This window comes from Colias croceus, chromosome 5, assembly GCF_905220415.1.
Source record: "Colias croceus chromosome 5, ilColCroc2.1".
NCBI lineage: Eukaryota > Metazoa > Arthropoda > Insecta > Lepidoptera > Pieridae > Colias > Colias croceus.
The window spans coordinates 7,623,917-7,646,282 of NC_059541.1; the positions used below are offsets into that span (position 1 = coordinate 7,623,917).

The 22,366-nt window shown below is 33.3% G+C and overlaps 4 protein-coding genes across 4 annotated transcripts; 2 read left to right on the top strand and 2 right to left on the bottom strand.

Moving 5' to 3' along the window:
• Positions 1 to 124: 124 nt before the first annotated feature.
• On the top strand, positions 125 to 5,221 carry LOC123692166 (mitochondrial ornithine transporter 1). The gene is made up of 7 exons (XM_045636863.1): positions 125 to 455; positions 1,046 to 1,138; positions 1,586 to 1,830; positions 2,213 to 2,359; positions 2,665 to 2,797; positions 4,380 to 4,577; positions 5,008 to 5,221. Exons 2-7 carry the CDS (start codon positions 1,069 to 1,071, stop codon positions 5,127 to 5,129), a joined length of 915 nt encoding a protein of 304 aa, XP_045492819.1. The 5' UTR covers positions 125 to 455; positions 1,046 to 1,068; the 3' UTR covers positions 5,130 to 5,221.
• Positions 5,222 to 5,350: 129 nt separating this feature from the next.
• LOC123692169 lies at positions 5,351 to 6,898 on the top strand. Its single transcript, XM_045636867.1, has 2 exons — positions 5,351 to 5,947; positions 6,582 to 6,898. The coding sequence occupies exons 1-2, from the start codon at positions 5,634 to 5,636 to the stop codon at positions 6,811 to 6,813; spliced, it is 546 nt and encodes a 181-aa protein (XP_045492823.1). The 5' UTR covers positions 5,351 to 5,633; the 3' UTR covers positions 6,814 to 6,898.
• A 521-nt stretch (positions 6,899 to 7,419) lies between these two features.
• LOC123692167 (S-phase kinase-associated protein 1) lies at positions 7,420 to 8,510 on the bottom strand. Its single transcript, XM_045636865.1, has 2 exons — positions 8,342 to 8,510; positions 7,420 to 8,247 (listed from the first exon to the last, which is right to left on the bottom strand). The coding sequence occupies exon 2, from the start codon at positions 8,245 to 8,247 to the stop codon at positions 7,759 to 7,761; it is 489 nt and encodes a 162-aa protein (XP_045492821.1). The 5' UTR covers positions 8,342 to 8,510; the 3' UTR covers positions 7,420 to 7,758.
• A 5,564-nt stretch (positions 8,511 to 14,074) lies between these two features.
• Positions 14,075 to 16,528, bottom strand: LOC123691949 (transmembrane reductase CYB561D2-like). Its single transcript, XM_045636543.1, has 3 exons — positions 16,451 to 16,528; positions 16,018 to 16,232; positions 14,075 to 15,923 (listed from the first exon to the last, which is right to left on the bottom strand). Exons 2-3 carry the CDS (start codon positions 16,201 to 16,203, stop codon positions 15,411 to 15,413), a joined length of 699 nt encoding a protein of 232 aa, XP_045492499.1. The 5' UTR covers positions 16,204 to 16,232; positions 16,451 to 16,528; the 3' UTR covers positions 14,075 to 15,410.
• Positions 16,529 to 22,366: the final 5,838 nt, after the last annotated feature.

Genomic DNA, 22,366 nt, shown 5'->3' on the forward strand with positions numbered 1-22,366 from the left:
GATCTATGCATTTCTGTGAGTAAATAGGTAGGTATTGTACACAGATCTAGTGGTAGGTATGTGATCACATATTTTTATGTGATCATATTTTTTAAATGGTTAAAGTGTCACTGTCATTGTCATTTATTGACATCGCGGTACATTACAAATTTCCAAGCAAATTTCAAATCAAATTTATACCAAGGCAGCTAAAATAACTTGAGTATTGAGTTCGTAAAGACTAGAGAGTAGAGAGTGATTTAGATATAAACTATTTTAGTACCGTGCTGTATGTTCAACGCATTTAGATAGTGTATAATAAATAATTATAGATAAGACTTATCTTCCATTGCCCTCCCGTCCCTCATTCCTCCACTTCTTAGCAGAAACACTACCTAAAGTGTGATAGAGTTCGAAGTTAACAAAAAACGTGGTTATTCTATGGAGACATACAAATAATTAAATATAATTATCTGGTAAGTTTTGAAGCTATGTATAAAAAAGTTTGTAATAATTTTAAATTAATTTACAAATGCAATAATTGCACAACTTCACATAAAATTACATACCTACTCTACAATTATTCTTAACGACCTAATGAATGAGTAATACAAAAAGTTTTAAGTAATGCTAACCACGCATTATAAATAACTGTACCTACAACACAGAGCATGTAATATATGCTGTACAAATATAACACTTAAATTCAAGGGTTATATTTGTACAGTCCTTCCAGTACTCATGCAACATAAAATAAAATTATAATTATGTATTTATTTATATACAATGAATAATATTAAATTAATTCTAAGAACAGGACAATATATTATAATATCAAAACTATGGAAATAAAGTTTATTAATTATTTTTATTTCGTTTTATTACTTTATTTATAAACAATACAATTATATTTTCTCTTGCTTATTGTGTTTATGAGATTAATGTTAATATTATTATTAATATCACATTAACTGTTTTTCAATATTTTATTTTTAATTAACTTTTAGTAAAGTTTACCATTGTGTGTTTGTAGAGTTTTAATAATAATTATCTCTATTTCTTGCAGCTATATAATAATAAGAAATTAAAATGGCACACTCAACTTCTTCTGGGAACAATCTTAAAAGTGGATTGATTGACTTCACAGCTGGATCACTAGGTTTGTAAATAATTTTGGTTTAATACTACAAACATATTTATTACTATACTTGTTAATAATTAAAAATTATGTATTTATTAAATATAAGTATTTATTAAATATTATATTTATCGTCGCCTAGTACCCACAACACAAGCCTTAATTGAGCTTACTGTGGGACTAGGTCGATTTGTGTAATAATGTCCTATAATTTGTGTAATAATGTCCTATAATATTTATTTATTTATTTATTTATTTATTTATTTATTTATTTATTTATTTATTTATTTATTCTAAGAAGTTGGCAAATCTATTGTATATCAAGTTACAAGTGAAAATTAACAATATGTTAATTTATCCTATATGTTTGACATCAATAAGTTATTCTATTTCATAGTTTTTGTTTCTGCAATATTAACAAAATAATTTATAAAGAGACTAACATGATTGTATATTGTTATATTTTAGGTGGAGTTGCTGTTGTATATGTGGGTCAACCGTTAGATACAGTTAAAGTTAAAATGCAGACATTCCCTCACTTGTACAAAGGCATGGTTGACTGCCTTAGACAAACATTGAAAAACGATGGCTTTGTAAGAGGCTTGTACGCGGGCACTACTCCAGCTATCATGGCTAATGTTGCAGAGAACTCTGTTCTATTCGCAGCATATGGCTATTGCCAGAAGTTGGTCTGCAAGATGACAGGCACAGAGGTAATTATTATTGTTAATACAGTTTTAGGATAACATTTTATTTAATTTTGTTTATACAAACAATTAAGTGCAGGTTGAAGAAGTGTCTCAAGCCAATTATAATTATATTCTATTTCCCACTTATTTATTTAGAATATTAACACTGTGATATACTTACACAATATGTATCTTAATATACTTAAACCACTTAACCGATTATAATAAAATTCGCAGACCATGTGCAGTTCGATCCAACTTGAGAGATAGGATAGGTTTTATCCCGGAAATCCTACGGGAAAGGGAACTATGCGGGGTTTTCTCTGAAAACGCATGCGAAGCCGCGGGCGGAAAACTAGTAAATCTTATAAATGAAATTTTTGTTTATTACTTTATTTTTTTTTAGAAAGTAGACCAATTATCAACAATGGGTAATGCGTCAGCAGGATTCCTGGCAGCGTTTTTCTCATCATTCACCCTTTGTCCGACAGAGTTGATCAAGTGCCAGCTCCAAGCAATGAGAGAAGTTAATGTGCAAGGCTCACAAACAGCTGTATGATGCCTCTTTGGGTATTCCAAATACATACAATATTCTCAATAATTATCACCTGTATACAAGTATTACAAAAACATTGGTGAAAACAGAATCTAAGATTAATATCAAGATTAGATTCAATTGTATATAATTACGTATCACTCAAGTGATGATGTCATTATTTTACTCTTATTTATTTATCCTTGAAATTTTCCATATTTTTCCTCTATTCAATTTAACCTACACAATATATTATGATAATTGATAAAACATAATTATACCTTTTGATATAATTTATTCATAAACATTCTTTTTTATTTCAGATGAAAATAACACCTTTACAATTAACACAGCAGATATTTAGACAGTATGGTATCCAGGGTCTGTTTCGAGGATTGGTACCAACTATTATGAGAGAAATGCCTGGCTACTTCTTTTTCTTTGGCGGATATGAAGGTAACTACTTGATTACTGAAATTTTATCAAACTTATAAAAAATGTCCAAGAAACTAGTTTAAATCTATACTAATATTATAAAGCTGAAGAGTTTGTTTGTTTGTTTGAATGCACTAATCTCGGGAACTACTGGTCAGATTTGAAAAATTCTTTCGGTGTTAGATAGCCCATTTATCGAGGACGAGCTATATTTCATCACGCTACGGGCAACAGGAGTGGAGCCACGGGGGTGAAACCGCGCGGAGCAGCTAGGTATTAAATATTTTCTCAAAATTGTATAAGCCATACGTAAAAACAGCCAATTCGTAGTGTTTGGTGCAATTTTGTATTCATAAAAGTAAGGATTTAAAATTAAATAGCAATGCAAATATAACGGCATTACACGTGATTGTAATACAATATGACAATCATAAATATACAGCTACTTTATTAGTAAGCAAATAATATATCCACTCAAAAGATTAAGCAATCCGTGCTTTCAAATCTTGTGTCAGATAACAATTATTAAATAAAAGATAAGAGACATATGCATTATTTATATTATTATGACGAATTTTTATTATGTACACAACTAATTTAATTACGAATAATACAGTACTGTATACAGTCAGGATTATACCTGATTCATCTGGTTTATGTTTTTGGTATCATTGAATCTTGCCAAAGAAGTTTCACTTCTGACACGTGTGGTCGGCACACACGCTCTTTTGAGAAATAGTTGCAAGCATATTTTATGACATAGAAATTGTATGCTGGCTTTTAGCTCTCTCGCTCTTCAATTACATACTTGTTTGGACCTTCAATAGCATTAGATGTCTATTTGTATCATAAGATAAGAATAGACGTCATAAAAGGATACGTTTATATTATAGGTTATTAGGTTCTGATAGGTCAAACTTTAATAATAAAGAATTATCAATAAAGATATTAAATAATATTGGCTACGTAGCTATGTGAAAAAATACTTAGATATTGTTAATTGTGGCGCGCAAAACAAGTGTTATCTGTTGATAGATTATCGAATAAAATGGTAAAAAATTTACGTTATATTATCCCTGCTGTTGCTATCGTAAAATACAAACGATTAACTTTGCTGAAATACAGGGTGTCCCAAAAAGTATGGATATACTGAAGCCAGGAGGTAGAAGACCTAGAGGGCTATCTGAATCACCCCCATGTAATGCGATTTTTCGGAGTTATGAAGTTTTTTTTTTAATTTTCACCTATCGCCGAGTACGATGAGATTTTTATTTATAGTGACGTGAATTATTGCGGAAAATGCTTGATTTTTTTTGTGTGCTAAGCTGAAAGATAATGATTGTACTTATCAGTTCAAGAAAAGGATTTCTTAAATAAATTGATGACTGAATAATAAGCGGACACACCGCTTTGCGTGAAATGCCCCATATAGCATACCTATACATATAAAAAAAATTCTTGTCGCGGTGTGAAACGGAGAAGTTATTTGCATATCGGGTAGATCTAAAAATCGAACAACATCTATTTTTAATAATATAATAAGCTAGTGATTGTATAAATTCTACACCATTAATATGTTAAATGCTTTAATATTTGATTTCAGGTACAAGGGCTCTGTTAGCCAAGCCAGGGCAGTCCAAAGATGATATTGGTTTCCTGAAGACAATGGTGGCTGGCGCAGTAGGTGGCATGGTTCTGTGGACGGTGATCTTCCCATCAGATGTCATAAAATCTCGTATACAGATTTCAAATGAGAAGCAGAAGTTCTTAACAGTTGGAATGGATATAATTCGTAAAGAAGGTCAGTATCTATTTTATATTTACTTTCAATATTTAGTATTTTAATTTTAAGTCTCAGCGAGAGAGGGTTACATTAGAAGTAAATTATTGTAATACCCTATTGGTTCTACTCTTATCCAATGCCTAAATACAAAGTTTCACGTTTTCGTCTTCGATGATGACTAGGCTTCCTACAAATTCTAATTCTTTTTTCAATATAATACAACTTCAAAAAATTTGAACAGTTATTTAGGCGTATAATACACACACGAACAGACACCTACGTTTTATTAAATTAGTACCTATGAAATATGGATGATCTGTTTTTTCTACAGAGATAGATATTTCTAGAGAAAGACGCGGGTTCGAATCCCACCTCTTTCATCTTTTATCTATTTGAATTTTATCTATTCTTTAAAAATGTAAATAAATATAATTTATTTTAATTACAGGTACTTTGGCATTGTATAATGGTCTCAAGCCGACGTTAGTGAGGACCATTCCAGCGACTGCTGTGTTGTTTGTTGTGTATGAATATTCAAAGAAATTTATGCACCAGTCATTTGGTGACTGAATGTAGAGAATGAATGTTTGAGTTTCACCAAAATATTTTTATTGTAAAGAACTATGGTTGTTATTAAATTTATAGTTATACAGTTGTGTTTATAATGCTTGCTTTCATTTTAAGCTAAGATATGGTTTCCTTATAAAACATTGTATCGTATATACGGGTTGGAAATTTGGTTATTCGGAGCTATATGGGTAGGTCATCTTCTGTACAATTAAGACAACAAATGGGGCAATTTTAGTGCCCCATGACAACAAAAAAATGAATTAAAACTAATAGTAGGTACTAGGTACAAAGAAAACTAGGTATGAATGGGCTCTTGACCTGCTTGTTTGTTTTATCAAAAAAAAAAATGAATTTATGAAACTTTTTGTTTCGAGTTCTATCACGTACCATAGAAAATTGATTAATGAAAGTCAATGTGTTAAAATATTTCAGAAATATAAATATTGCTTTATACGAATATATTTTATTTGTAAATTTATCCGCCTGTGAATAAACTGCAGGCCAATGTCCACTGAGGATTTTCAAGTACAAGATATTTATAGATATTCGCGAAAATCATTTAAGAACAATCGTACAAATATTATTCAAGACTATTCAGAATATGGGCAAGATAACCAGGTTGATTTGACAGATTCGCCAAGAAACGATTTAATTTCACCAGACGTCGAAGCACCCCGATGCAGCTGCGATGACTCTGAAGGCGAAATTGCGAACATTTTGCATAAGAAATGTCCTGTAATTGTGTTAGCCCAACAACAACTGCAAAGACTTTTAAACGAAACTGATCGACTCTTGTGCGATAATAATAATTGTTGCAGGTAGTTTGTCCATTTACATGATAGTTGCTTTACAAAAAAAAAAAAATACTTTTCATGATAGAATTTGTCAAGAGAAATCTATCGAGCCCAACTGGATGGTTTCCTCGTGAACCCGAAGGCAGAATCTTCGGTCTCCATTACTAGACCAACTTAATGTTACATTGATAAATAGTATTACTAAGGTACTAGAATTCGGCGTTCTCAAAGAAAATCCAGTACCTATCTGTGGGATTTTGGGGATAAAAAATAGCCTATGTCTTCAGCTACCTTCTCTTTCACGAAACAACTTCTGAACCGATTACAATGAAATTAAGCTAACATCATGGACCCAATAAATATCCAGTCGTCCATGCTAACATAAAGTGGGTAACTGGGATTAACTGGAAATCTCACAGTAATGGGAACTATGCGGGTTTTTCTTTGAAAACGCGGGCGGGAAGCTAGTCTTTTATATATTTTGTCAGCTTGACCTATTAATAAATTATATTATGTTCACTTCTATTGTCACTTCTATTGGATTGAAATTTTCTATTAAATTTTGAAAGTTTCCTTTTATTGATATCATACTATCCGATTGATGACTTATCTTTAAATAGCAATTGACAAACTATATCACTAGTTGTTTCTGTTTCAGATCAGTGTATGACTTTTTGTACTTGTGTAAAGAAGCAATATTGAAAGAGAATAGATGTCAATGTGCTCTAATTATTCTAGCTATTCTATCGTTTTTTATAGGGCTTTTGTTTGGTGCTGCTTCTTGCGGAACATACTTAAGAAAATTTAACAGCCCTATACTCTCATGCCTTGAAAATTTCTTCATATCTGATAAGTACACTCAAGACAACACACTACGGGCTATTGTTTAACAATACCATGTAAAATTTATTTTTAATTCATTTAGGGTTAATTTTCTAAGTAATTTATTATAGTATTAAATTTATTTTTTGAAGTTATTTGTTTTTATTTATTAACCCAAGAGCCCACGACAGCCAGATCTTCATTATTTTATAAAAGTTTCTCTATTTATCTTAGTTTTTATACTGAAACATAACTTATGTAGGTACTATTTTTTTATACATCTTTACTACCTGTTACCTGCCTAAGTAACCACAACCCGAACTTTCTAGTTGCTGGTCATTCTTATCTGTATAGGACACATATACGGAGAAACTTTCAACTTTTATAAAATAATGAAGGTCTAGCCGTTGTGGGCTCTTCATCTATATGTGTAAGAAGCAAATCATACTTTTAAAGCTGCTAAGCTATTGTGTATTCTTACAAGTTACAACACTGACTTTGATTATGACTGGCACATGTAGTCAATGTAAAATATGATAAATTTGTTGGTTTCAAATGTTTTGATAATTAATTATTATTTTTGGGTTAGTTGTTAAGTATAATTAAATTCTATAAGTTATATCCTGTTTTACATTTACGTAGCTTATTAATTAAATTAAGTAAAACCACAAGAATTGTTACATAGTTTTAAATACTTATATTTATATAAGAGAATGGTTTACATTACAATTGTCTTAAATTTATATACCTATGTAAGTAACGTGATAAAATCAATTTATTACAGCTGGTACTAATACAAATTAACAAAATAAATAAATTGGGATACTCTGACACCTTTTCTATCCACAAAAATCACATTGTTATATTTAAATTAGTTTTCCAATAAACTGAAGGAATTTTTTATTTTCTCCGGACACAGTTTATGTCAAAAGCAAAGGCTATCCCTATTGATAAATTTCAAAGTTCATTGTTTGAGAAATACCAAATGAAAACTTAGATCAAATCTAATTTAATTACTTCTCCTCACACCACTCGTTTTCCTTGCGCACTTGTTCCTCTTCAGCAGCAGTGAAGTCATTCTTGATGTTGAAAGTTTTCCGAATCTCCTCTGGAGTTTTACCTTTTATCATATTAGCTACAGTTTTGCACGTCACATCCAACAATCCCTTTATGTCTAGGTAATTAGCTGCTAAAATTAACTCGAACAACGTGCCTTGATCAACTTTCAAGAAATCGGCATCCCACGAGGAAATGTCATCAGTACGCTTTTCTTTGTTTTCGTCATCTTCTGGTAGAGGTGGATCATCCTTATGGTAAGTTGCCCATTGAATAACTTTCTTCAGAATAGCAGAATTAACATTCGGCAGAGGAACCACTTCTTCTTCGTCATCGTCCATACCCAAGTCTTCCAACATAGTCTTTATAGTGACGGAGCATTTTGCAATTTCGACATCCACGTCAAATATCTCATTATCTGAAGACTGTAATTTTATGTTTGGCATCTGAAATGGTTTGAAATTTCATTTAGTACATTTAGTAAATACGCGTCGCCATCTTATCTTACTTTATAAATAGTTTTCAATAATACCTACATACCTTTGTATTTTTCAAATCGAGATGATTGTAGAAAGCGTCTAAGAGCGAATGAGAACGATTATTTATAATTTTCTAAAACAATAGACACCAATCTGTGTAACCGTATAATACTTGAGCGATCAGCGATCGTTCATGAAGCAGTCAAGCACAATTCACAAATCAAGATTGATTAGCATTTATTTTTAAATTTGATTTTAAGTCGTAGCGAGTCAACGAGTCTTTTTGATATGACTTTGACAGTTTAGTAATTATCTGTGGTATCTGTGTTACCAGAAAATCAAGGTGAAAAGTGAAAAACCAAGTGAAAAACAATGAAAAACCCTGTGGAAAAACCCACAGGGAAAAACCCAATGAGTAAGGAATCATAAAACCTTGTGAAAAACTGATGATAATAATGGAAATATACAGGGTGTTTGGTAGAGGGTCTGACAAACCAAGTAGGCATGTTCGGAGACCACATAGAGGAGAGTTATGGTAGGAGACCCATTTGGCGAATACAAGTTGGCCGAAAAAATCTCTGACCCTTTTTTTTAATGATTTATAATGAGTGTTTGCGTGAAATACAAGGTGAAATATCATAATGTCATTACAAAATAAAATCAGATCTTGGATCAGAATCAGAATCCCTGATCGTGCGGGGTGAGGTAAGTGTTTAATTTTGGCGGGAGGCGGAGAGTGTCCGTTCTGTAGCGTTTAGCTACTATTATGTATTCTGTGCCTACACAGTACTATATACCCGTGAGGCCGTGAACATTCGAATTTTGAGAATCATTATATGAAGCAACTTCTTATAGCACAGATAAAGAAAAATACGAAAAGTATAAATTTACAGTTACAAACCTTACAAACATATAAAAAATCTGGTTTATGTTTATACGGAACTCGGTGCGCGATTGCGACTCGCAATAGTCGATTTAATTTATTTCAATAGTTCCTGTTAGTTCCGGTTGGCGGTTGGTCCAATTAAAATTTTGTCCATCAGATCTGATCATTGGAAGGCGGTTACTTTTTTTGTTAAAAGAAAAATAAATATGTATTAAGATGTCGTTTATAATATTTTGTGCAATACAAGGCACTTTCGTGATACACACACGGGGCCTCCCTTATCGTTGATACGTCTGTAGTGGTGATCTGTAGCAAGTAGCAACGCCCCTGACTACCTAGTACCTAGTTACATTCATACTACTTTAACGTGACCACAGTCTAGCATTTAAAAGATAATAGCCTTTGGAATGACTCGCTAGCGATCACCACTTTAGCCCATTATAGTCACACAAGCTTCTAAAGGCGCGTTTAAAATAAACGAAGCTAGAACTAGAAAAACTTCTTTCGGTTCCCTCATGTCTTGAATTCTGCAATCTATAGATATCCCTAAAGAGATATCCGGAATGTTAATGGACCATGGTTATGGGCAAAGTCATATTTTGAAATTTCGGATTTGGATACGGAGAAATAAATTGTACGTAATTTGTTTTAAATAAAGTAAGTACCTAATTATTTCGGATTACGCGTTTGTTTCGTATACGATAAAGATAAATTCTATCAATCTATTCGATAAAAGTAAAATAAAAAAAAACTTAAAAAAGTTGAGTGGATCGTAATTTTTTTTGATTTTGTGACAGTGGATCACTGCCTCTCCGAGGTGTGAAATAATTATAGGTGGCAATTTGGTGGCAATAATATGTTATAATCTGCCAACGTGCTGCCAACTGACGGATTACTTCGATGCTCGGTCGCATTCCCTTTAAGTTAATGGCCGGCCCATGGACAATACAAGGAAGGGTATTAGCCTATATCCATACTACTAAATACGCTTAGATCAATAAGTAAATACGATCATGAAACTGTATTTTTGTAGAATTGTGCAGGGTGGACCAAACCTTTTTTTTTTAATGTTTCGTTTTTTAACTTAATCCTGGGAAGCTCCCAAAATCCAGATAACTGTTTTATCATGCATAATGTTAAACATTAAGTAATAACCTAAAATTTAACCCAATAACAACCCGCTGCAACGGCCAACGCGGGTCATTTGTGATACCAATCACAGGCTACAAAATTGAATTCTTTAATTATTAGGTGTTTTTTTTAACGTTATTAATAACAAAACAGCAATTTGGGAAATGAGAACTTCCCAGGATTATGTTACAAAACGGAACATAAAAAAATAAACAATTTCTTTCGAAAACTATGAAAAATTGGATAAGATGTTATCCAATTTTTCATAGCTAGCTAGTTCGTTACGCCTCTGCCACACACTTGACGAGTGTCATGGGAAGTACCTAACGAACTAACGAGGAAAGGAGGCAGAGACATAGTGTGGCAACATTACTCGTCATTCCACTCGTCATGATCCTCGTCCTGCTCACTGCACCTGCACTTGCGCGCGAGTCAAAGGACCGGCAATACGAGTGCTGGCCATAAGGCTGGCCATATACTCATAATCCCGAATTTATATAAAAAAACATGACTGCTAATTTATGTAGCCTACGTCACTACCACCACATCGATGATTTTAATGACACCTCACAACTAAAATTGGTCCAACGGTTTATACTGCAGGGCGTGTCAAAGAAATATTATACATACATACATACATACCACAACATAACCCTCTTTCTTCCGTAGTCAGAATTTGGGAAATTTTTCAATATCTGGTAACATAGTACGCCTCGTAACACGAACATAGAAGCACCGTGTACATAGAACCCTAACTACAGTGCAGCGGCGAAATGACATAGCTTTATGGAAATGACGATAATATATAAATCATTCGGTTTATTTCAGCAACGCTCCATGACTCCATCTGCCTTTTATTTTGTAATACTTACTTACTATCTGGCGCAGTGACCCCAAAGTGGGTCTTGGCCTCCGACAACAAAAGACGCCACTTGTCCCGGCACAGTGCGATTTTTTGCCAGTCTCTTCTGCGCAGTGCCACGAGATCGTTATTCACTTGGTCCGCCCAGCGATACTTAGGACGGCCAACCGGCCGTCGGCCTGAGGGACGCCCCAAGTAAACCCGCTTAGCAGCCCGATAATCTCCCATCCGCAGAACGTGGCCCAACCATCGTAGCCTATGCGCTTTAATCTCGCCTAAGATGTTTGGTGCAGCAAAAAGTTCCTCCAGCTCCTTATTGGTTCTGATTCTCCAGCTACCGTCGTTTAAGGGTATCGGGCCCAATATTTTACGGAGTATTTTGCGGTCCGTTACGAGAAGCTTCTTTTCTTCTTTTTGGGTGAGCGTCCAGGTTTCACAGCCGTACATAAGAATCAGCTTTATCACGGTTTTATAGATTCGAAACCAGCTACCGTCGTTTAAGGGTATCGGGCCCAATATTTTACGGAGTATTTTGCGGTCCGTTACGAGAAGCTTCTTTTCTTCTTTTTGGGTGAGCGTCCAGGTTTCAGAGCCGTACATAAGAATCGGCCTTATCACGGTTTTATAGATTCTGCTCAATAATTTGGACCCAAGTATCTTATGAAGGCCTGCGTTACACCGAAGAGTGTTTTGGACACGTAGTTCGATCTCCTCTTCTCTACTATTAGTGTCTGTTACAGGACATCCAAGATACTTGAATGTAGCTACGCCCTTAAAGATGGTGTCTCCAACGGTTAGATCTTCTCGCTTTTGTCTCGTGTTTCTATAACGGCACATGTGCTGGTACTCCGTTTTGGATTCATTAATACTAAGCCCAATCTAAGCGGCTTCTTCTTTAAGGCATGCTACAGCCTCCGTCACTTAGATTACAAAAGCTCCGTCACTTGCTGCTTCGTTTCCCCTACCATTGCGAGATCGTCGGCATATCCGATAACCTTGTACTGCCCGTTTAAAGTCACTCCACCATTAAGGTCATGGACTTTTCTAATGACGTGTTCGAGCGCAAGGTTGAAAAGTAGAGGTGACAAAGCGTCTCCTTGCTTCAGACCGCTTATGACAGCAAACTCGTTCGTGAATTCAGCTCCAACTCTTACTACTACCACAGAATACATAATAGTAGCTAAACGCTACTACTACATTACTTTCTTGAGTAGCCATTTCAACAAGCAGACATGTTATGGTACCCATTTCCCCGCAAGGACGATACCAACGACGTCTTAGACGAAACGCAACGAAGATTGACAACATTAATCAAATTGACATAAAGTAATTTTATTATTTTGGATTTGTGATTATCGTTTTTCGTAGAAAATGGTTAAATATTGTGCTGTTTACGGATGTATTTCATCAGAAAAACGCGAATTTTTTTTTACGCTAGTCACAAATGTGCCAACCATAAAGCGTTAACACACACATTTGCAGTCTCTACAGTGTGACTGTCAAAACAATCATTTTGTATGGAGTGTCCGGGGTGTGGTGTAGGTTTAGATCTTATATTACAAAATAAAAGACAGATGGAGCGTTGCCGAACTAAACCGAATAATTTATCGTCATTTTCAATAAAGCTATGTGTGCTGTCATTTCGCCGCTGCACTGTACGTACACGGTGCTTCTGTGTGCGTGTAATGTTGCCAGATATTGAAAAATTTCCCAAATTTTTCCCCGACTACGGAAAAAAGTGGGTTATGTTTTTCGAGTTTATGTATGTATGTATAATATTTCTTTGACATGCCCTGCAGTATAAACCGTTGGACCGATTTTGAGTTGTGAGGTTTCATTGCAATGATCTGAATTATTATGTTAGTGGCGGTAGTGACGTAGGCTATATACATAAATGAGAAGTCAAGTTTTAATTTTTATTTAAATTCTTTTATTACATAAAGTATCTGCTTACTAAAGTTATATATGGACAAAATAATTGTATTCAATTTTTTATTAAATAAATTACATAAAAAAAGTTTCAATATTAACTATAATAATTATATTATTTTTTATTTTTCATAATATATGAATACGAATAGCTGTAGTTTTTAGTCGAGAATACGGGACATTTTATTTTCATCATATCCATCATGGAGTTCACATAAATTAAATCGCTAGCGAAAACGACTATGACGTTTTTAAGCTTTATAAAAATACCAAAATAATGTATTATGCTTATTAAAATAATCTAATAATTATCATGAACCTTTAGTGCACTATACAAATAATCACATTCAGGATCGAAAAATCCAACAGCATTACCCTGAAGATCTTTTAACCATTTTACCGTTTTACCAATAAAAATGGCAAATTCATTTTCGAAATACTGGCAACATACGTTGAAGTTTTGTCACAGAATACATAATAGTACCTAGCTAAAGTTTTGTATTCCTTCATATCTGTAAAAATAATATTCATATTAAAAGAAATAAATCAGCCAAATAATCTACAGAAAACCTGTGAAACGATGTTTTATCTTTTTTTTTGTTTTCGGGAACAAATTTTACAGCGTTTTATTATCACAAGACGGCATTTTTTTACTAAAATTGCAAACCCTTTTTGACGTATTGCATGACACTAGCACTGGTGCAGCGACGTATTTGTTTTTGATTTCGTATTTTCTTTGACAAGGGCGACGGGCGGTTGTCATGCTCCATCTGTACTTTATTTTGTAATCTAAGGTTTAGATTTCCTTTGGGAATGTCCAAAATTGCAAAACTTTGTAGCATAATTATTAATGGCTTACGATTGTGTCTGCTTTTATTTTTTTACAGCTCCAAAGGACCGTAGACTTGTCACTTGAGTATTCAGTATTTTCAGCTTGATAAAAAGGATCCTTCCTTTTAAGGTTATAAATTAATAAAAGATTGATAAATGTTACATATTTTATTATATAGTTTACAATTTATATGATTTCACTTGGTACACCGTACATCCAATGTTTAAATAGGTAAATGCACATCTATTATGTTTTACTTTATGTAACATTTGCATATACTTATGGTATAAGTAATAATTTTATTTAAAATCTTAAAAAGTAAATTGTAGTTAGGCATAGGTACATAGATAATAGAAAAAACATGCAGTGAGACTTTAGGTAATTATTGTCTCTTTCGAATAACAGAATACATCAGATCATATCCAATTATTATATGCATTGATAATTTATCTAAAGTACATACATGTAAATATATTATATATATATTATATTTTTTACACATGCATTTTTTACTAATGTCTACACTATTTGGAATGTTTTACAAGCTTACATTATTTAAAGTAAGTACATACATTGATTTCTACCTTATCTTCAAAAATAACTAACAAAAAAATAGAAAAATCACTACCTATCAGGAACCTAAATTTGGCATCCTTTAAAACTGGAAGATTATAGTTTCTCAAAATAAAGTTTTATCAAAAATTTATATAAGTAAAAAGTTATCAAAAGTCTTAACACCAATAAATTAATTTATAAAATACAGAATATAGAGAGATTTCTGTGAGAATAAATGAAATATATTAAAAAGATAACTACTGATAAGTTACATGAGATAACATTACTTGTATTGAATACAGTATAACAGATCCATACAATATAACCTATTGGCAAGCATATAATATAAAGTCAATACAAACAAGACATTTTGTTTTCAAGTAAAATTTTAAAAGTTAGTAAAATCACAAATTTAAATAAAACATTTTAAATTCTTTAAAAATTCATCAAAAATATTATTTATGTATAAATTTGCACCTAATTAATATATAATTAATAAAATCTTTATAACAAAGTTAAATATGATTTTGAATACATGATAATAAAATCAGTTCAATATATAGTAGATACCTTCTACTTACAGACATTTACTACATGACTAAAAGCCACATACAATTATTATTAGGTATATTATTCTTGAAATATTTAGGTATAATATTTTTTATATTGTAGTAAAATTTGTGACCAATAAAGACTATGATAATAATTATTGTAAGTATAAATTAAATCTTAAAAAGGCATCATACAACAAATATAAAATCAACAATTTACAATTAACTAAACTTAATATCAAAACAAAAAATGAGGTTTAAAGGTTTTAGTTCTGCAATATCCTCTAATGCATTTAAATGATTAACATTGAAAGATTACATACACACATATACTTATTTTCAATCCAATCCATTGTAAATCTCAATATATTTCAAGTGCTGCATTTAATTAGCATAACCAAGCCTTTCTTTAAGACGAAAATATACTTTAAGGGTGGGTCGCAAAATCGTAAGAATCATCACCAACAAGACCAATACTAAACATGTATATCTCAATAATTCGCCAAAAGTCCACCAATTTGAAAAGTTGCCTAAAATGATAGTTATTACACCTAAACATAATGTCATGAGCCCTACAGAGGCATGCAATATTTTGGTATAAATAGGAGCTAGAAAATCTTTCAATTTAAGACTATATAGAGCACCAAGACCTCCAATGCTTGTACAAAATGTAAATATTATAGCAGCAAGCCCAAATTTAGCATGTAAAGATACGAAATGAGGTTTATCATGTATAATTTTATTTGTTAGAATTATAATAAAACCTGTTAAAATAAATGTTACTGCCATCAACTGCAATACCCAATGTCTGGCACTGCGTAAACGGATAGGCATCCACTCGGTAGCAAAGTCACCAGGAGTTACTGCATTGACAGCAGTACACATGAATATTAGCCACTGAAAATAAAGAAAATAATGAGGCATCATTATTATTTCTAGTAAAGTATTACTAGTAAGACATATTAGACATAAAAATATTTAAATCACTTACCCCAATGGACATAAAAATAGGGTGAAAGGAGAATAAATTTACTCCATCTCTAAAACAGCAATAAATAATAATGGCATTAAATAATAATGCGCATACATTATTAATTAAATTCATATAGCTTGGTTTTGCGTTGCCGCTCGGAGGTACAAGTTGTGATGTTTCTGTAGTGCCGTCCGTAGATGGCATATTAGATATTATTAAATTGATATGGCTATCTGGAAAAAATGATATACTACGTAATTTTATAAACACTTGCGACAATACTCGTACACCAATCAATAGTTTGATAAAGAAGAAACGTCGCCTGTGCAATATTTACGTATACTTTTTATACATATAATTATTTTATATACTTAAATATAATATATGTACGAATGATCGAATAGACTCAATGGGTGAATGGGAAATATAAAATATTTCAATATGGATGTACGTTCCGCACATAAAACGCGTAGCCAGCTGTGCGCTTCATGGACAATTGACGAATCACAAATGTGAAAACTGTGGTGAAAACCTGAGGTGAAAACTGAAATGTCAAATGACTATTGACTTTTGAGTTTGACATTGATGATTGAAGGTGCGCAATAAATAGTTTGTTAGTTGACAGCTGTTGATGGTAGATTTTCAATAAACATTTTTACTCAGAGCAATACCAAACCCAAATAATAGCATATACAGACGCTCCGATTCGGTTGGTGCCAACCATCCGACCACGACCAAATCGGAAAGTGAAGAGAGCGGTCGGTCCGACATAATTATTATTAATATTGGTTTGACGTGGTCGGATGCGCCGGTGATCCCGACCAAGCCAACTTCCTATCCGATCCAACCAAATTGGAACGTTTGGAAGCTTTGTTCCGACCAAATCGGCTCATTCCATAGAGATATAGGTAATTGGCTCATTCGCATTCGCAACGCCGCCTGTGTAGGACGTCAACATGAACGCCGAGGGAGTTACGGTCACCGAACGTGACATAATAATAAAGTTACTTGAACTTTATAAAGACTTTCCCTGTTTGTGGGACTTATGTGACAAAGATTACGCATAATAGAGATGCCAGAAATCAAGCGTATTTGATTATGCTAGAAGTTTTAAAAAAACGACGTGTGGCACTCGTCGACTGCCGCGGTAAAGCTATTGCATGCTATGCCTTCAAGCCACACCTCCGCCCGTCGGAGTGGGGAGCGTGAGGTTTTATCGTTACGGAATTTCTCGATTCGGTCCCCGCGCTCAAGGCACGCGATAGAAGCTATACAATAGCTTAAAAAAATTGACAGTGCGGCTACTTTAAAAACATTGAAAAATAAGTTGGACAATATGCGTACATCCTATAACGCTATTTTAACATTTTTCGATAATACCGGTGGCATGAGGCAAGACGTCCGTTCACTACTTCATAGCAAACACAGAGCAAGTAATGTATTAATAGCAAAGTCAACTGACAGCTGGAAGACCAACCGTCGGACAATCTGTAGCAATGTTGGAATGGTTGCTATGTCGGTTCCAATATGGTTGGCACCAACCGAATCGGAGCGTCTGTATATGCTTTAAACCTATAGAGTACTTGTATCGAGCGTATACAATTTACATATTATATTTGTTTCTCTCTATCTAAAGAAAACGTCGTATGAAAGAATGAGATAGCTATAGACTACAAGCTACGTTTCAACATAGTCATGGCACCATTTTTACTATAGGTAGGTACTAAGGGTAGGTACGTATTTATATAGATAGAAGGTGATAGTGATGGCCGATGGGATGTGATTCAATCGATAAAATCGTGGATGCATTTTCCATTTACGGTTTCGTGAAATAATAAATAATAATAAAAAAAAACAAAATTAATAATTAATTTCAGTTCAATACATTATTTGTTTAATCCTACGAATATAATAAATGCGAAATTATGCAAGAATGGATAACTTTCTCTTTCACTGCTGAACTGATTACCATGAAATTTTGTACATACACCAATAGGATAGATTTTATCCCGGAAATCCCACGTGAACGGAAACTGTGCGAGATTTTCTTCAAAAACGCGGGCGGAAAGCTAGTATATTATAAAATAAATTTTAAAACTTGAAATGTACCTAATCCTAATACTATTAATTATTATAAAGGCGAAAGTTTGTAAGTATGGATGTATGGATGTTTGTTACTCTTTCACGTAAAAACTACTGAACCCATGACAATGAAATTTAGCACACACATATATATATATAGAAGGTAACTTGGATTAACACATAGGGTAGGTTTTATCCCGGAAATCCCATGGGAACGGGAACTATGCGGGTTTTCCTTTGAAAACGCGGGCGAAGCCGCGGGCGGAAATCTAGTTTAAAATAAAGTTAGAAAGGCACAGTCAGCATGAAGGAATCATGCAGCATTTTAACAAGTTCATAAAAGGACAGTCTTAAAGAAAACATTTTCCTTTCAAACTACTAATAAAGCGAAAGTTTTTGATGGTGGATGTTTGTTACTCTTTCAGGCGAATACTACTAAACCGATTACAATTTGGAAAAATTACTTTTGATCCCGTAAATCCCACAGGAAGGGAAACTATGCGGGCTTTTCTTTAAAAACGCATGTATATCAAGTATGTATTTCAATAGTAGTTTCTCATCTATGAGAACTGTCATTTAATCAACCGTTTAATTTTCACATAGTTACACAATTAGTAACTTATGTATAAAAAAATTCCAAATAAAAATTCACCTTCTTTAATCAAATGTATTTATTAGGTACAGGAACAAAAAAAACGTAAGCGTAAGAACTAAGATTGCACAATTCTTCTAGAGTTCGAAATGCAGTGAACACAATCTAGCAAATTTCGACGGCGTCCAATCTACTCGTCTCATGTTTTATACCCATTTTTTATTTAGCTCTGGAAATCTAAAACAAAATGAATTTAATAATAATCTAAAAGAGAAAATAATAATAAACTAAACACATAAGTCAAATAAAACAACCACGTGGTATTTTTTATTTTCCTGCTGTAGAAAATTTACATCTTATTTGCAACAATAACTATTATATAAATCTGATATAAGAAACAAAATAAATAAATCAACGTTAATATGAAATAGATTTTATGTCATAAATCGATAATATACGCTGGATGTATTACATCCTGTTCTGTGGTTACATCACTACGGTGGTCGGCCGTCAGTGGTAACTGGTAAACAAAGAGCATTGCTCTTAGGGTAAACAAAATGCAACTTAGAGTAACAAAATGCCAAACGTGATAATATTGTGACATTTTTTAAAATTATTTAATTCTTTTGTATTCCACAACCCCATAAAGTGGGTAAATGTTATAGTTACAACATATAATTATAAAAAAGCGCTGATAAAGCCTTCAAATAGGGTTAAAACATAAATATTTATCAATTTGCTGAAAATCACTTACCGATGGAAAGATATTTTTTCATTGTTTTCATCCAAAACTCCCATTCGACTAGTGATAGCCGGTAGCTATACATACAATACCTAGTGATTTTAGCACACTGACAAAAAGAAACACTATACACTTTATATTAATTTCTAAATATTTCGTTAAAAACACTTGATGCACCGAGACCTCCAGCTGGAAGGCAAACAAAATATAGCCGGCGCGCTACGTTTGAAGACAGTGCAGATACTCTATCGCTATCTCAATCTGGCTTATGCTGTTATTGACTAAGAGTAAGTAGATTAGAAAATATGTATTTTGTTCTGTCTCAATATAAGAACTCTATAGGTTTATTACTCTGAGCATTTTTATGTCTGCCCCTTGGTCTGCCCACATTAAAAAAAAGTGCTCTTATAAATACAATTTTTTGATATTATATCTCGTTGTAAGCTTAGAGCTTAGAGGTTGTAAGCGTTGTATAGTTGATATTGATATTATAAATATGTTTCTGTGGTTATACTCAAAAGAAAAATAAACTTTAAAATATTATATTTTAATAAATTGTACTACGACCTATTTATTAATTTATGTTCAATATTTATTACTAGCTGTGTTCCGCAGTTTTACCCACAGTGCTCCGCTCCTGTTGGTCTTAGCGAGATGATATTATATTATAGCCTTCCTCGATGAATGGGCTATCTAAGAGCGTTTTCACATTGTCCGGTCCGATATCGGATATCGGAGCTGACCCAATATGCCAGTGGCTATCGGACGATAATTTTCAGTGTTGCCAACCCAATTTTCAAAAAGGCAGTATACCAACAGCAAAAAAGCACTAGTTTGTGTATTTTCAGTCTTCTATGGCGCTAAATCTTTAAAGAAATTCTTTGCTTTAACCTAAAACCCTTTCTATTAAAAGAAACCTTTTTTTATTAAGAAAACACACATTAAAGTATTTATAGGCATTAAAAATACGATTTATACGGCAGCTATTTAATTACCGTATTAAAATATACGGCTATTGGCTGAACTTAAGTAAACAAAAATATATTGCGTTCTTAAATTCAAATATCTATCTTCGAAAACATTAGTGTTTATCATCTTTATTTTAACTCATTCTGCCTCGCTCCTCCTACTCGGATGTTGGTTGTGCTGTTTATTGTATTGTTGTCATTGAGTGCTTTGTTTTTAAGAGACTTCAAAAAAAGGAGGAGATTTCACACCAATTTTATTTTTATTTTGAATTTACAACAAAGAATACAAAGTTTGAAAACTATTAATTCTAAAATAATTGCTTATGACAATAAAATAATTTATGTATCTTTACTTACAGGAAATTACAACAATCATATTACAAATATATTTCAACGAGTGACAATATTATTTTAGGATATTACAGTGTAATAAGAAAAAGAAAAGAAAATGTGAACAAAGATTGTATCACTTAATAAATTTATCATAGGTACTACACGAACTTTTATTAATAGTTATAGTATATAGTGAAAAAATGACTAAATTACTAAAGTAAAGTAATTAAAGTAAAGGTATTTACTAATATGTATTAGGTACTAAAACTAATAACTAATATTATGTTGTAGTAGGTATTGATATAAATTTATATAATTTATAATGTGTTAACATATACTATACAAATGACCGATATCAAAACTATTTAGTAAATAGCACATCTATTAAATAATATGCAGTAATTAATGATATAAAATCTTTTTTACATTTTACTTTTATTTTTTAGAAGTTGTTATTTTTAACGTATTTATTTTTAATGTGTATGTACAACTATGATCTATCATTTGATTTTTTTTAATTATACCTTTTTTATCAACTGGCAATTTAGTTTTCTCAGTTTTCTCTAAAAATTTCTGGCAACACTCATGATGATATCGGAACGATTTTATCGGACAATGTGAAAGGGCAAATTGTATCCGATATCGGATATCGGCTATCGACATCCGATATCGGATCGGATAATGTGAAAACGCTCTAATGCCGAAAGAATTTTTCAAATCGGACCGAGATTAACGTGTTCAAACAAAAAAACTCTTCAGCTTTATAATATTACTAGCTGCGCTCCGCGGTTTCATCCGCGTGGCTCCGCCCCTGTTGGTCTTAGCGTGATGATAATATAATATAGCCTTCCTCGATGAATGGGCTATCTAATACCGAAAGAACTTTCAAATCGGACGTAGTTCCGAACAAACTCTTCAGCTATAAAATATTAAGTATAGATTAGTTTAAGTTGTGGTTTAAGTATTAGTATTAATTAGACTATAGTCACAGGTATAGTATATTATTAGCTTATTATTAGTGTACCTAGATCATATAGTGGGAGTCGAGCATTGCTTCGGCACGAAATGGGTCAAGCTCGCACCGGGGAAGTTACCACACCCTCACAGAAAACCGGCGTGAAATGGTGGCATATTAACAGTATGCTACCTGGTTTTCGTACCGTGAGTGAGGGGTCCGGAGACCCAAAAACAAACTCCAAATATGAACGCGGTATTATCAGGCAGAATACCCCAGGAGGGTACCGGCACCTGCGGTGCAGGAGAATCCCTCCCGCAGCGCCTGCGCTGCGGCAGCCCGTCGTATTCTGGGGCGGGCATAATTCCGCTCGGTCATGTGCCAAGGGGTTCGCAGAGCAAGCGAAGAAAATCACCCCCCTCCACTCTCACGGTGGACTTTTGCAACATCCGGGGGCTGCACACTAATTTAAATGCCGTCCACTACCATCTTGAGACGGCTAAGCCGGCCTTGCTCTTCCTGACTGAGACTCAGATATCAACTCCGGCCGACGTATCTTATCTCACATACCCTGGTTTTAAGCTGGAGCATACTTTTGCACCGCGTGCCGGGGTATGCGCATACGTTAGGGAAGATATCTGTTGTCGACGTCTTGGCACCCTTGAAGGTGAGGATCTGTCCATTATCTGGCTGCA

What these genes read in the sequence shown, in the direction of transcription:
- LOC123692166 (XM_045636863.1), top strand. Translation starts at nt 1,069, where the DNA reads ATGGCACACTCAACTTCTTCTGGGAACAATCTTAAAAGTGGATTGATT. An exon ending in GCAAGATGACAGGCACAGAG is followed by an intron (nt 1,831 to 2,212) that starts GTAATTATTATT and finishes ATTTTTTTTTAG; the next exon opens with AAAGTAGACCAATTATCAAC. An exon ending in TTTCTTTGGCGGATATGAAG is followed by an intron (nt 2,798 to 4,379) that starts GTAACTACTTGA and finishes ATTTGATTTCAG; the next exon opens with GTACAAGGGCTCTGTTAGCC.
- LOC123692169 (XM_045636867.1), top strand. Translation starts at nt 5,634, where the DNA reads ATGTCCACTGAGGATTTTCAAGTACAAGATATTTATAGATATTCGCGA. An exon ending in GATAATAATAATTGTTGCAG is followed by an intron (nt 5,948 to 6,581) that starts GTAGTTTGTCCA and finishes TTTCTGTTTCAG; the next exon opens with ATCAGTGTATGACTTTTTGT.
- LOC123691949 (XM_045636543.1), bottom strand. Translation starts at nt 16,203, where the DNA reads ATGCCATCTACGGACGGCACTACAGAAACATCACAACTTGTACCTCCG. An exon ending in CTATTTTTATGTCCATTGGG is followed by an intron (nt 15,924 to 16,017) that starts GTAAGTGATTTA and finishes CTTTATTTTCAG; the next exon opens with TGGCTAATATTCATGTGTAC.
- LOC123692167 (XM_045636865.1), bottom strand. Translation starts at nt 8,247, where the DNA reads ATGCCAAACATAAAATTACAGTCTTCAGATAATGAGATATTTGACGTG.